Genomic DNA, 15,666 nt, shown 5'->3' with positions numbered 1-15,666 from the left:
GAACTGCAAAAAATTAAGTAGTTTAAGTTTGTTTCTTGGTTTCCTTTTTTTTTTTTTTTTTTTTTTTTTTTTTCAGAAGTAAAGTATTTTTCACTATTTATTATTTGATTTTTACCATCTACCTGTATCTCTAAATGCAATACTATAATTTTATTTTTTTATAATCTATTGTAATTAAAGGTTACTGGTAAAATGTTCCTTCAGAGATTTACCTTTGTCTTGCAAGTGAGAAAAAAGTGTGAGAAAAAGGCACTGTTGACATGCATAGTTAAAGTACATCTACTGTAATCCTCTGAGACCAGAATGACTCCTCATTTATGGTAATAAAAGACTCATTTAAGGGTTGGCAGTGGAAGCAAGGTTATCTCTTGTTGGAGATCTCTCTGCTAACCTGAGGACTTCCAAAGGTATGTAGCTCTTTTCCTTCACTGCTACAGTTGCTACATTTGCACATGTTCTCATTTGCTGTAGCTAAAGACTTTGTCACCCTGCGATTATTGTGGTACTTTCCATCATATTGCAGCATTATGCCACGATTCTGTGACTGGTATCCTCCTTGTTCTTGAGGATCCCAGGAGCTATTATCACTCAGGGGTAAATACAATCCAAATTCAGTAAGAAACTTCCTTAACTGTTGCTTGTAATTCACTCTGAATCATAGACTGGCAGACAGTGTCTTCTACAAAGAAAGAAGGATCTGCAGAACAATAATAAGTAACTGAAAAAGTGCTGTTTGACTGATAAAGAGAGGCCACGCCCCTTCTCCCAAATGATTCTATGAGATAAAGGACAAAAACAGAGCAGCTGGACTTAGCATTCAGTAAAAAAAAAAGAACAGAAAAAAAATGCCATCTCTGTGGGACACTGATCACAAGGGAGCACCCAGCACCTCCTAGGAACGAATACACAGCTACTGTTCATAGGATAATAGGCAAATACTAACTCATCAGTGTGAAAAAGCATAACTCCAATGTATCTGGTTTTTAAACTGTATTTAAAATACTGAGATAAATCACTGCCTTACAACTTCATGACTCTTGAGAGGTTTGTGGTGAAGTATGTGTAGCTAAAAATCAGTATGAAAATATACAAACACTTTGCTTCTGTATGTAAACCTTTTCTCTGACTAAGAGCTGTCTTGGGAAATACCTAATGCCAAGAAGGGAGGGTGACAGTGGCTGCTAGTGTAACTGTCTTGCTTCTTCCTTTCAGTATCCTCTTTACAGTGAATGAACTTCAGTTAAAAAGCCCTCCCTCCATGAACTAAAATATCCTTCATAATCACAACAGCTGCAGGCAGACAGCATGCTACTTTCCTGAAGCTCTGGATTCTTTCTGGACTCACAGTCAACGTGGGTTGAGGAGCAGCTCTCAGGACATCTGACAGCAAGCTGTTGGCTGAGTTGCTCTGGTTTCATTGTGAATTCAGGTGCTGGCAACTTCAGATATTATAGAAACAGTGTAAGACCTTTCTTCTACTGTTCTCTGTGAGGACAGGTCCTCATACAGGAATGAAATGGGCACCAGTGGAGTTGGTCTTGCACAAAAATGTATGTTGTCACTCTGTATAACTACTGCACAGAGAGGAGGAGTTGCTGTACTTCAGCTTTCATCCCTTCCCTTAGCATATCTACATGACATAATTGATATTTTCTTGGCACATCTGAAATTATGCTGAAGTTTCTGGGTCAGGAGCTGTAAAACTTGGAAAGCAGCTTTTATATTCACTGAGATACGCATGCTTCTTGACACTCAAGCAACCTGCTAGAAAAACATCCCACACTGGGTTAGCTGGTGGCAGGAAATGTGCCAGCAGTCTGGAACAACCTGAAAGGACAGCAAGGAGTGAAATGCCAAATAAATCACCTTATTTAGGAGTAGAGGAGGAGGCTGGCAGTGGTACTCAGAGATGCAGGAATGTGGGATCCAGGGAATGGCAGGCAAAAATGGGGGTTAATGGGCACTGCAGCGATCCAGAGGCTGTACAGAGTAACAACTAAGGAAGGTACATATTCACAGTCTGAGCAGGGTAGCAGCTCAGTACATTTTATTTTTACTGATTGTCTGTATCAGTATGGATGGACAAAGCTACCAGTCTCCATATGCCAGCCCCTTGCAATGCAGGCACACCTTGCATGCATTTGAAGAAAACTAAGACGTGTCACAATTTATATTTAGTGATTGCTTCAAATTTGTATTGGACATAACTGCTGTAGTTGCTGCAGAAATGCTGCTGTCTCCTCTAGAAATTGGTGTGTTTACTGAGAGAAACAATATGTGGCTGCAGCAGTAATTACTGTATGAACAAGTGATTTCCATTAAAAGCACATGAGAGAGCCTTCAGACTATTAGAATTGTATCTTCTGTCCTGAAATGACCCTCTCATTTTTAGTTTTACTCTATGTGGAGTGCAATATACAAGTTCCATCAGGGAACTATACATCTCCTACAGAGCTTTGGTAACAGAGGAAAAGAAATTGGTCTTGCTAGGATATTTGTAATCAATAGTACCCAATGAATGTGTAGAAACACAGATTAAAACCTACTGTGAGTCACTGAAACTCCCTCATTAAATGTGTATAGTGCTAAAAGTGCTGAGCTGAATCTCTTTGAGTATAGCTATTTTCTAAATCTTACACAGATCAGCAAAACAAATAAAATTTAACATTTTTAGGTTGCACCATGACTGAGTTATTCTAACATACATACAGAGCATGTTTCATACTTGCATAAATTGATTGTTTAACAAATTGCATTGAAAAAATGTTGAAAAAATTACAAAGCAAATGTTACTTTTGTGAGAGCAGTGACCTGAGGCACTTCTGCAGCAGAGGACTAGTTAAGAAAAGCTGATTGTTAGGGCTGAGGGCTGGAATTAGATGTGATGCTCTAGATGCTAATTATATATGTAATACATATATTTATAGTACAACACAAGTTCTGCAATTAATGAGTGTAACCTGTTACTATAGCATAAGCTGAATATGTAGTATGAATGAGAATGTGACTGTTCAGCTCTAAGTCCTCATATCTGTTATCTTCAATTAGACACTTAACACTGTGATTATGGAAGTGGTTCATTTAATGTTTCGCAGCACTGTTGACTTATGCAATATATGTTACGTTTCAGATTATAAGTGTGCTTGGGCACAAACATTTACGCAAATGCATTAGCACAAAGCAAATAAGCACAGAGCATGTGTTTGAGAACTAGTGTAATATACTGCAGCACATATACACATGTTGTGTGCACATATAGGATTTTGCTGGAATACATGCAGTGACCAACAGGCCCTTGTCCAGCAGTTCCCAAAGGGCAGCAATGGCCAATCAGACCTTGGCGGATCTTTATGTACAGAGCCTATGCAGCATAATTTGCCAGTGACGGGATAAGCTCTAATGCCAAGAATATGCTATGGGTGCTGCAGCAGATCTCATTTGTTAGTGATGCAGCTGCTGTCTTCTCAAGGATATCAAAATGCCTGTCAGCACCTGGATTAAAATCAGCTGACTCAGATTTGATCCAGCCAAAATGAAAATGATGGTGGCTGGAGTGGGGAAAATAATTTAAGAGCAGAGTAACATCTTTACCTACTTGGGACAGTATCTTAAGACATTACACCAGTTACAGCACCTTATGAATTTTTTTTTTAATTATTTTTTTATTATTTTTTTTCCATTGTCTGAGTGATCATGATGGTTAATGGGAAATATACTCTTTTCTTTCCTCAAGCTTAACTACTTCTGGAGACTAGCTACAGCAAAGTGCAACAGTCCTCCTCAGTAGATTTGCCCCCAGTGGTTGGTAGTTTGCTTCCCCACTACTTCTGCATCTTATTTCTGACTTCCAAACTCATACAGTCCTAGCTTCAATAGTATTAAAAGCATAGATGCACGTCTGAAGGAAGCATGTCACACAAGCCAGGACAATGAAAGCGAAAAGGTGAAAATGTAGGAGAAAGCTCCCTAATGGAAGGGTTCACTGGTAGGACATCAATGTACAAACATCAAACTAATTCAGGTATGTGTTCTTAGAAACACGTTGCCATACAGCCCCAGTAGCAGTTACACTGTCATGACAGAGCTGCACAAAGGCTCCATTGGTCTCCTCTGCTTGAGAGGTGTACTCTGCTGCACAGACTCGGGAGACCTGGCCTTTCCCAGAGGTATCTGGTATAAGTGCACGTTCTTCTGCATAAAAACTTGTCTTACAAAGAGAGGAAAGTTGGCTTTGGTGGTGCATGCCACCCAGGTAGGCATCCATGGAGGTGAAGGGTTAACTCTGACAGACCCTGTGAAAGGTGGGAGCTGGAGTGCTGCTGCCAGAATGGTCTATGTGGCTCTAGGCAAAGGATGCTGCTAGAGGAGCGTGGCAAAACAGCAGAGGTCTGCAGTCCACAGGATTACTGCTACTGTTCTCCATTCTCACCATGTTAAGACACAAGAAAACAGAGTCTTCTTTTTGATAAGTGTTTCCTTCCACAGCTAAAATACCCCAAACATGTCACAAGATAAATACGTATATTTAAAGAACTATCATCAACTTGGAAGTCACAATACCATTTGAAAAGGCGTAGCTGCAGCTATTTATGTCATGAGTGGCAGCAAGATGGAAAAAAAAAGAAAAAATTATTTCCTGGCAGCTCTCTTCCTCTCTAACTGTTTTGGAAGAGCCGCGTAAATACAGCCGTGAGCAGACGGCAGCTTCCCCAGGCCAGCTGCAGGGCTGCGAGCGCCGGCGGGGCTGTTCCCCACGGTGCGGGGATGCTGCCCAGGGATGGGGAGGCGGGTAGCGGCCGCGGGCCCCGAGAGCACCCGGCCCGCGGGGTCACCTTGGGCGCGGTACGGGGCCTCGCAGGCGGGGCGGCCCAGGGCAGCGCCCTCGCACCGCGCCGAAGCGGCCGCCGGTAGGGTCGGACCCATTGGCCCCCAGGCGTTCGTTTGCACCTCCGCCGTAGAGGCCGTGGGCGGACGGCCCCGGGGCGGAGGCGGCGGCGCTCAGCGGACGGGGACGGCCTCCGGGGCCCCTCTTCCTCAGCCCGGCGGCGGTGCCGCGGGGCGGGGGCGGCGGCCACGGACGGCGGCGCCCCGCGCGCCCCCGGCCGCCCGGCGGGCGGCGTAGCACGGCGGAGGCGCCGCCCCGGCCGTCATTTCCGCCGTGTGTCGAGGTGGGGGAGGGGGCAGAGCGCTCGCCTCCTCCTCCGCGGCGGCCGGAGACACAGAGACCCAGCGCGGGCCCGGGCAGCTCAGCCGCCGCCGCGCCCGCGGGCCGCGCCGCGCCGCCTCACGAGCCCTGCCCCCGCCCGCCGCCCGGCATCCCGCCCGCCCCGCGCCGCCCCGCCTCGGCCATGGGGAACGCCGCCACCGCCAAGAAGGGCAACGAGATCGAGAGCGGTGAGTGAGGGGGAGCAGACGCTGCCGCCGCCCCCCCCCATCCCCCATCTCCCTGCTCCTGGCTCCGCTCCCCGAGGAGGGGCCGCGGGCCGGGCCCGGCGCACAGCCGCGCACCGCCCCGCACCGCCCCGCGTCGCCGCAGGCCCCGCGGCCTAGCGTCGAGCCCCCCGCACCGTCCCGCGCAGGCCCCGCCACCGCCGGCCTGCTGGGCCCGGCCCGCCCCGCCGCCTTTCTCCTTCCCCAGGGCTTACCGTCGCGGGTAATAAGCGGGTCGACTCCGGCGACCGTCCCCAGCAGGTGTCTGTCACCGCGACTCCGCGCGCGCCGCTCCCGCCGGAGGAGGAGCCCCGCGGGCAGGTGTCAGCGCGGCCCCGGCCCTGAGCCCCGCCGTGGCGGGCAGGCCGCGGGCCGCCGCTGGGAATGTAGGTCAGCGGGCGGCGGGAGCGGCTCGCCGCGGCTCTGCTTGGCCGCCGTGCGCTGAGGACAAAAGCTCCGGTTGGAGCTCGGCAGCGTGCTGCTTTGGTTCTCTTCTGCTGTCTGAGTATCTCGGCGTCGTCTGTAAAATCCTGCTCCATGGATGGAGAAAAAAAAAAAAATAACGGACTCTGTTTTCTGCAAGTGGTCTTACTGGCTGCTTTTCTAGTTGAAAAGTTTGGGTGCGTTTATTATGGGTAAGAGACAAGATGTAAGAGTAGCCTGTTGTGCAAGCGCAGTGCTCTCTACAACAATACCCTTTGTTACTAGAAATGCTGTGGGCATTATAAAGGGAGAAAACTTCATATGTCTGGGTTCCTCCGTGATATTTTTTTTGCAGTTTTTGTTTGTTTATTGTGGCATGTGCAGTTGGTACTGAGGGCCCGGGTAGAGCTGGGTGACCCTGTTCCTAGGTCAGCACTTTCCCTCTGTTCCACCATTGGTGTGGGGGTCCCCAGGTGGCCGCCCCAGTCCTGCTGTGGTTCTCCCTGTGCTTCTCATGTTATCGTTACGGATTTCATAGTACAAATATTTTATGCACGTTTGAGCACTGGTGCTCTTGTTGTTTAGCTGCATGCAGACACTTATCTTAGGAAGTGTGTTAGCCTACCTGGGAATGTTGAAGGAGGAAGAGAGGATGGACTGCTTCAAGTGCTTCAGACGATCACAGAACATTGCAATTTATGCTTAACAGGAACTGCATCACTGTCTTTGCAGGGAAATAATGTTATACCACGGAGAGTGCTTCCTTTCATTTTAATGTATTTTTTTCTCATGTTGCCAAACACAAGGATTTCAGGCTGAGGAGATAGTTGTCGTCAGAACTCATCTCTATACCTTTGTGACAGAACTGATCTTTGAAAACACGATGCTGCCTGCAATGTGCAGCTCGGGTGTTCTAATACTGGGTGCACTGAGCAGCCAGAGGCTCTGTAATGATACAAGTCCTGTAACTGGGAGAGCATGTTGGTAGTCACTGACATTATGCTGGGAAAGACCAGGATTCATTTACTGTGAGGACAAGTTGTATATGAATATTATACACATAATAAATCTCTAGAAGCAACGTTTGGTTTACTGGCAGTGGATGTTGATGTGTAATCCATTCACACAATGTGTGACATCTGAAAACTAGAGGAATGTGAAGTGTGATGGAGCTTTGATGTTTCTAGTGCCCATTCACTCTGACAGGAAAGTCATATTTTTGTTAGGTGTCCTTAATAGTACACGTTCCAAAATTCAGAACACTTAAAGCAAAATTTGAAGTGGTGACAGAAAAACAATCTGAGTAGGAATGATACTAGTGATGTTCTGCCCTTGATTCACACTCAAAGCTTATGGTGTTGTGTGGATCAAGGGCACGCTAAGGTCCCACAGAGAACAATGCAGGGTAACACAGCTTCCCCTGATAACTGTGCTTACTAGTTCATCAAGTGTAACTTGAGAGCTCTCTCCCTATCTGTGCTCAGGGCAACAAAACGCTGCTAACCCAACCGTGCCTTTATGGTTTTGTTTGTTTGAGCTTTCCACATATTTTTAAATATCCTCAGTACTTGTTACTTTGTTCAGGTTGCCTGAAACACCAGTAGTGGATTGGAGCAAATATTTCAGAGTGTTTCTAGGCAGAAGGTGAATGAGATCTGAATGCTGGTGAACTTCCTTAAGTGTAGCTCCTGGAAATCAAATTGGGCCTACATGGACAGAAGGCAAGATGTACGTGTGTATATGGAAAAGGTGGAATGCCTTAGTGTAGTCTCTTGGGTTTTTTCCTGTGCTCTTCTTTTTAGGCTCTCCTAAAATGTAGTAGAGTTTGATTTGAAGAACCAGAGTTGGAAGTGATCCTGTTCCAAAGAGAAACATGAGGCTCTCTGTACCTGCTTTAAGAGGGTTTGTTGGGTTTCCTGAGTCTCCACAAGGCACAGCAGCCTACAGATTCGGAGGGTTTTTAAAGAATAATAAAAGAGACGCAGTTGTCAGTCATCTTAGAAATTTCTCTAAGTTTGGCCCTTGATCCTAATATTCACTGAATTACTCATTTCATTGTTCTGCTTATGGGTAGCTTTTTTCAGCTGCTTAGTTCGCAGTAGCTGGGATTTATTCCTTTGCAAGTGATGAATTGAAAAAAAAAAAAAAATCAACATATGGTAAATTGCATTAAAAAAAGTCACTGAGAACTTACCTTAATTTATTGCAATTAATGTAAGAAGATGCTGGCTTTATTAAGGTTCATTATCTTGGAATCATTTATTAAAGTATTGCAGTAGAAACATAGCAACAACACATCTATGGGTTTAAAAAAGATCATGGAGTATTTAATCCACTAATTGGATCCTTCTAAAGATTGTTATTAATTTTATATAAAAGCAGAAATATTTTAACTTTATTAGGATGATTTTCTAAACAGGAATGAATGACAGACCTGCAAAATGTCAAGTTTGTCATAAGTGTGTGTGTGGCTCTGACTTGATTGCCCCTTTGATGCCTAAGGTGATACAATGCATGACAGTGTGGAGTTTGTTTAGAAACTTATGGTGATCTCTCATATTGTCCTCTCCTGGGAAGTATTGTTGTTCAAGAATGATTAGTGTTAATACTGTTCATTTTTATTTTTAAACACTGAAGTGGATTAGAAGCCAAGTAATCAGAACAGACTCTTTTCTGACTGAAGATTTGTACGCTTCCCCATCTTTCAGCAGCTCTGGAAGCTGCGCAGTTTTGGCTTCTGAGCTGCATTAGGCAACCTTCTGATGGTCCTTGCTATTTGTTCTTCTGTAGCAATATGGCATAGTAAATTGCTCTTAAAATGTCCATTTAAAATAAAGGTATAAATGATTTTCAAAACAGAAACCTGTACAAATTTGTTCTTACCTGCTATCCAAATCTGCAGCTTCCAGTGCATGAGGATTTTATTAGTCTCATGTCGTTAGTAGCTTCACCTTCTGTGGTCTTTAAGTAGCCACATACTACGCGTGTGATGTGGCTGTCTACTCTGCATGTGAGAGTTGTGTTCATTCAGTTCTCCTCCTCCTCCAAGTGCTCCCACTACTGTATCTTCATTCTGACAAGAGATCCTATTATAGCCAATTCTTCCCTTTTTAACTTCTGTAATTATTCTGTAAGCAGTGTTCCTTTGAAGTGTTCTTGAAGGGAATATGCAGCCTTTTTAATTCTTGTTTGCCAGTAGATCTTAACTGCCTTTTGTTCTTATTTTTCGTGTGTGTTCAGTGCTGGGTCACTGCTGTATTCACTCACGGAGTACTAAAGGAGAGCACAAGTTCATTTCACGTAAAGGCTGGATGAGGCAAAGCTCTGTCACTGCTGACCTTGATTGGATTAAAATCAGTGAACTAGAGGTGAAAAGCTGTATGGCCTTTGCTATTGCAGGCTTGCTGATTCCTTGTCGCTTCTCTGGAGACCTTAATTTCAGTGTTCTTACTTTGACCGTAGTTTAGTTCATCAGCTGTTGTCTGTCTTTAGCCCACCATGTTATTATTTCAAACTGAAACAGACAGCTTTTGGAACCTTGTTTGCCTATTTTAGAACATCAGCAAGGGTGTTTATTGTATACAGGGGCAATTGAGATACATCTATTGTAGTAGGATTCTACAGATAATGTTACTAAGCATTGCTTTTAAAGCTATTTTTCTTATGTTTTGGACGTGTATTGTTTCCCAATTGATTGTTAGGCTTCAACAATATGGGATCTCATAGTCAGAATATCAGAGATAGTTATAACTTGTTGAACTAATATCTAAGAATTCATTGGATGGAATCGCCAATGTGTAAGACACACAATAACAGTAATAGTGATAACAATGTGCCTAAAGAGGCACATTATTATTTGAAATTCTTGTTTAATTAAAAACAAAATGCTTATTGAAAGCCAGTACAAAGAGAGAGGCTGCTATTCAGTAACTGATTGACCCCTAGGGGCTCAACAGAAGGTCACAAGGACCCCCTTTGATAAATTAGTGTATGTATTTAGCTGTTGTCCTTAGGCTTTTAGACAGAATCTTTTAAATTGTTTGCTGTTAGATTTCTTTAGCATTCATTCATTTAATTACGTATCCACATTCTCAGAAGTGAAAGATTTGGTGGAATATCTTGAAAAATGTTAGAGTTCTTGTATTCTGAGGAAGAATTGCATTGTTTCCTGGGGTAAGAGTATGTCTGTCTGTTCTTCAAAAGTTAACTACATTGCACTGTTCCTTAGTGTAATTAAGGCTATGTCCCTGCTGTTAACTATACCTCGTTGGTATAGGGAACAGAATGTGAATAGAGCAATAAGTGGGAAAATCAGAAGGACACAACACTGGAAGTTCAGTTTCATGTCTCCCCTGCTGCTGTCAGGTGTGTGCCCCACTGCCTGCGAGTTGTCTGGGATTCTTTTCCAGTTAGTTCAGCTCTTCCGTAACTGACACATCTCTCCTTTGGACAGAGCTGTGGAAAGGGCTCTTTGGATGACTGTCAGATGTGGTGTGTTTCGCCTGCATCTTTGCTGTAGCTATCATGGAGGGCTTGTTTGCCCAGAAGCCTTTCTATAGTTAGTTTAAAAAAGGCTGCTGTCTGTGCTGCCCAGCAGGTGGGTCCAGATCAGACCCAAGCATAGTGTATTTTTTAATTAGTTTTTCTGGTTATTTAAGCTTGCAGTGTTTTCAGTGTTCAGAACTTTGAGTCTGCAGGGATTTTTCATATAAACTTGTGAAACTTCGGGCTGGAACTTGGCAAGGAATCTGCTCTGCGGTGTTGCTCTCAATCTGTGCCTTTGATACAGGTGTAAGGTGTTATTTCATAAGCATGCCTTTGGTTGCAGTTCTGCTTTTCTGTCCCTTGCTGCTTCTTTTCTGCCTCTGTGCCCTCAAGTGTACTGGAACACTATTTATGAGACAGCAAGGCGAACTGAATTTGAGATTGATCTAGGTTAAAAATAACCCTGCAAAAAAGGGAAAGCAGAAGGGCTTTGGTTAACCTGGCTCAGCTGCCTGATCCAGCACTGAAGCCGCACCTGCACTGCGCCAGTGCAGTGAGAGGTGGCACAGAGGGGAGAGCGGGCACGAAGCAGGGGCTGCACAAACAGCTGCAGTTGCTGGAGAGCTGCAGTGCCACGGGCCTCGTCCTCACACCCTGAGCTGGGGATGTTGCCTGGGGAATGGGGCAGAGGACAGAGTGGCAGTGGAAATGTCAGCAGGTAAGTGAAGTGAGAGATGTGTTGTCTTAGGAGCTGCAAACTGAAGAAGATACATTCACCTTCTTTTATGTTTTGACTTCCCTTTTTTTTTTGGCTTGTGCTTGTTCCTGTGTGTAGTTTTATTTATTTGCATTATCCCTGCATTCAGGAAGGCTGGCTGTGTATGAGGTTCCCACTTTGTTTGCACGAACACAAAATAGACTATTTATTTTCCAAAATACACGTGGTCTGATTTGGACATTAAGGTCAACACAGATAGTAAGAGATAAAAGTGAGATGAGCAGTCTGTGTAACAGGAGAATCAGAGCAGAGCGATCTGAGGGTGTATATGCATGTTGCTCTACAGGAACTAAAAGGAAGGTACTGAGCTAACTCTGCCTGCTGTGTTAGGGATCAGCACAAGTGGATGACAAACCTCAGCGCTTTACTGAGCTTGTTGTTTGGCATCCTGTTCACTGTTTCTTCAGCGTCACAGCAGAGCAACATCCACTGAGGGTAGGGTTTCACAAAACAGCTGAGCCCATCTGGTGGCTCACACTGGTGGAAAGTATGTTTTTATTCCTAGTCCCTTTACTTGTCACAGTTTTAGTGTTTTTCCAGTCCGTTGTTTAGCTGTGTTACATAGCCATAAAAACGTGGCTTTTATCCCTTTGGGTTTTCTGCAGTTATTTTTCAAGCCAAATGAGTTTGCTGAGGTGTTAGATGGCAGCAGACATTCAGAGGAACCAGTGAAAGCTCTGCTGGCAGTGAAATGGTGAGGTGGCAAGAAAAAGGACGTTCTTTTCTTAGCACTGAGCTCTTAAATTAACTCAACAGTCTCCTAAGACCTCACCCTGCTAACTGCTTGGAAAAATGATTACTCCAAACCACCTCTTTTCAGTCTGTCTGCTTTCATATGAATTACTTAAAGTCTCACAGTTCGGCTCTTAGCGAGGGGTGTTAGCACCTAGCAGTTGGACTTCATTTATTCAAGCATTTAGAGTGGTAAGGGTTGAGAAGACATAGTAAAGGTTTGCTTCTTTCTATCCCTGCTCATCGTGAAGATGTTTAAAAAGCATTTTAGTCTATTGAACTTTTAAAATTTAATTCGGTTCTCCTTTTGCCCATTTGATATTCAAACCAAGAAGCTTACTGAAGTTTTTTTGTTTCATTCATCCATTTGCTTATTCATTAAACTATTTTCTGCTTGTCCCTAATAAGAGTTTTTTACGTAATGTTTGTAGCTTGTAGTGTATTGAGTTCTGGTGTATGCTCCTAGATATGCGTCTGTGTGTATGCGTATGTAGTCATTAGTAAGTGTTATGGCATGGGCGCTCTGTGTGTTGCACACCGTTTTAAAATATAATGAAGGCTTGGTGGTACTTTGGTTTTGGTTTTTTCCTTTGTAAACAAAAGCAAATTGCAGTGTTTATAAGGTGAGACCAGACAGAAACTGTTCTCAGTGTGTTTCTGTACAATGGTATATCCATGGTTTTGTTAGTTTTAGAAAGTCTTTCAGAGAACCATCGAGTTATATGGATACATTCTACATGTTAGAGATGATTGGGTCAGCAGACTCTGAGAAAATAAAAGCCTTTCCCATGATATGGCTCAAAATGCTCATCAGACTTACTCTGCATCCAAGTTCTCTCAGTAGAAATGGCAGAGAATTACTGTTGCACTGACTGCTGGATGGAGACAGTATTTTCTTCACAAACAGAAACAGTAAAGTCTCTTGCCTGTAACGTTAAAAGAAGAAACCTAGGAAATACTCCTTCAAGGTGATAATCTAATGTGTCTAGTCTGGGTGATATAAATGTGTTACTTTTGTTATCCATCTGCATATTGTTACATTGTGTCCGTTTGTTAAAATATTGTAGTATTTAAACAGAGGATATGAGGAACATCTGTTTATTTCATTCAATTTAACCTGCTTCCAGCAAATGCGTCCTTGTTAACCTCCAGCACTTGCTGTTAGTGCTGGTGTGTAAATCCACAGCTGCAGTGTGATTCAAGAAATTAAAACAAAGGAAGCTGTGCTTCTGGCACACGCACACACACACACACACACACACACACACACACACAAAGATTTTAAACATATAAAGGCTCATTAATTGGCCTGTACCTGGAATCTAATTGCACTTCCCTCATATGAAGTGACATAATTAAGGGTGTATGTACTCAGACAAATCATCAGGTGTGTTGCAATAGTAATTAAGGTAAGTTTTGATTAACATGATATTAGGCAGTTTGAAATGCTTTGTTTGTCTTACAGCAGATAACAGTGCTAGGTTTATTGTGTATTTAAACTTTGATTGTTAAGTATATGATAACCTACCCTTACTTTTAACAGGGAAAAATGTGACTTCGCTGCACAGAAGTCTATTATTAAGATAAAGATTTTAATGCAAATTACCTGTATTCAAGCATTCTATCATTAACTGATCCATAGATGAATTAATATGGAGCTTATAGTTTTTAATCAGGATTTCTCACTTAAAAACTGGGTATGTGGTGAGAGAGAGAAAACATTATGCAGCTAAATTCCTGCCATGCTGATGTTACAATGAATGAAGATGTAGTCCCTCACCAGCCAATGGAAATACTTTATATGGTGTGTTGGTTTTGTTGTGATGGTTTTTGTTTGGGGTTTTTTTGTTATTATTTCTTTACACTGGAGCTTCCTGTTGTGGGTTTGGTCCCTGTGAAAACTGGTGTGAAAAGGGGCTCTCACTGAAGGAAGGAGTGAGCACGCTCTGCAGGTTCCAGTGCTAGGGCTCCACTTTGTGATTATGTTACACAGTCCTAATGGATTAGACTGCTGTAGTGCATCCTGTGGTAAAGCTGATTTCTCTGCATTTGTGTAAAGCCTGTATTGTAATGGTACTTGTTTATAGGAACTGACCTTCAGGGTAAAATAAAGTGCTGGACAACTGAATGGCCTGTGTGAATATGGAACTGAAGGACTTATTTGTTTTGCAGTCGGCTTAAGTCTACAACAGCTTCATGTGATGTGGGATTACTTGTGAAATTTAGGGTACGTGGTGCTCTTTAGTGGTTCTTGGGGTCTCTTATGGTTCTGTTACAAATTAGCAGATGTTTTTTTTCTTTGAATTTCCTTTTGGACTAAGGATTAAAAGTGAAAATGACACAAAACTGAGGTTTGGTTCAGTTTTTCACATAAACAGTTTATGCTGATACCTGAGAAGGGTTTAGTTTCTATCTTTGTTATCACACACTTTTTGCCTAATAATTACTCTTCTGTTTCTACCTTCATAATTATTGCACATTTAATATTCAAATACAGAATTTCTTTTCATATTAACTTATGTGGTGTTTGTTTTTGAATTGCCAACTCTACACTGGAACATTCTTGTACTTGGTGTGAATGTGTCCACATATTTTTTTCTTCACTTCCATTGCTGAGTAACATTTGTTCCCATTTGTACTTCTCCCTTCAGCATAATAAATATGTTGACTCTTCAGTGAATTTTATCAGATATGTTGGATCCAAGCTGAATGTCTGGGAATAAGTTCACAGAAGAGCAGCAAAGGCGTTAAAAGGCTTCCCTATGACAGTTCATCAATCTAGGATAAAAACAACTGAAAGAAGACATGATATGTAAAATTTTGTGTGTCACAGGAAGTGAGAAGTGTCGTGTGCTCACCATTCTTGCTTTTCTTAAGCAGCCACTTCAAGATGCTGTTCCTACTGGCTTCTTCCTGTAGGTCCAGGTACCAATTTATCCCTACTAAAACATTAGAGCCCTCTTTGAGAGTGGGTAACTAAGGGAAAAGAGATTGGAAAGAAACCAGATGAATTGCAGGACAACAGCTGATAAGAGGAGAAGTGTGGGTCAAGAAATGCAAGAAAGGGGGGCAAAGGGAGCACAAAGCAGAGCTTGAGCTTGTCCATGGAAAGGGCTCATGTATACTGGCCAGAGGTGCTCATCCTGTGGAAATGGAAATGTCCCATTGGTGTCAGGATCACTTGGTGGTGATTCCTCCTGGGTTAGTGCCTATGGAGTTGATAAGGAAATCCTGCATCAGATACATCCACTGAGGGGAAATCTTTAAATATAAAGGAGAGTATAGGTAAGAGAATCTTACAAAGAGGTTTTAGAGAAGTTAGAGGAGAAGGGGTTGCTGCTTGTTTCAATAGGGTTCTCCCACATGTGCTCTCCCCCTTATTCTTGAAGGAGTAAAACTCTCAGGACACCTATGAATGGCATTATGAAGATATCCATAGTGTTTTTCCTGGATAGGTTTGGATTTAGTTTGGAGTACAAGCTGTCCACCTGTCGTCTTGTCTCTCTGATGGTAAGAGATCCTGTCTCCTGCTGTTTGGGCAGAGTAAAATGTGAGAAAGTGAAATGTGAAAGCATAGTGGAATTTTCCAAGATGAGGTTTGAAGATGAATTGACTAGATGTCATGAGGCTTTCAAATTGTATAGGGAACTGTCGAATCACGTCCTGAACCTCTGATTGATCACCTGAGGCAAGCACTGAGTCAGCCCTGGGACCACAGGTGAAGGCAGTTCATGTGTGTGACTGGAAGGGGTGAAGCCTGGCTGCACCCCTTGTACACCCCATTTAAGGGCTGACTGCCACTGAGGAAAGATCTCTGG

At 43.2% G+C, this 15,666-nt stretch overlaps 2 protein-coding genes across 2 annotated transcripts in view; one reads left to right on the top strand and one right to left on the bottom strand.

Moving 5' to 3' along the window:
* TTLL7 (tubulin tyrosine ligase like 7) overlaps positions 1 to 5,784 on the bottom strand; it is a 71,149-nt gene extending 65,365 nt beyond the window's left edge. The window contains exon 1 of the mRNA XM_072342942.1: positions 5,646 to 5,784. The gene's annotated coding sequence lies outside the window, so the exon portion shown is untranslated. The remainder of the gene's footprint in view (positions 1 to 5,645) is intronic.
* The window catches only part of PRKACB (protein kinase cAMP-activated catalytic subunit beta), a 63,507-nt gene continuing 52,980 nt past the window's right edge, over positions 5,140 to 15,666 (top strand). The window contains exon 1 of the mRNA XM_072342946.1: positions 5,140 to 5,394. Within this exon, the coding sequence (XP_072199047.1) occupies positions 5,349 to 5,394 (46 nt within the window). The 5' untranslated portion in view covers positions 5,140 to 5,348. The remainder of the gene's footprint in view (positions 5,395 to 15,666) is intronic.

This window comes from Excalfactoria chinensis, chromosome 8, assembly GCF_039878825.1.
Source record: "Excalfactoria chinensis isolate bCotChi1 chromosome 8, bCotChi1.hap2, whole genome shotgun sequence".
Classification (NCBI taxonomy): Eukaryota; Metazoa; Chordata; class Aves; order Galliformes; family Phasianidae; genus Excalfactoria; species Excalfactoria chinensis.
The sequence above is the reverse complement of the archived record's forward strand: the minus strand, read 5'-3'. Positions and strand labels throughout refer to the sequence as shown.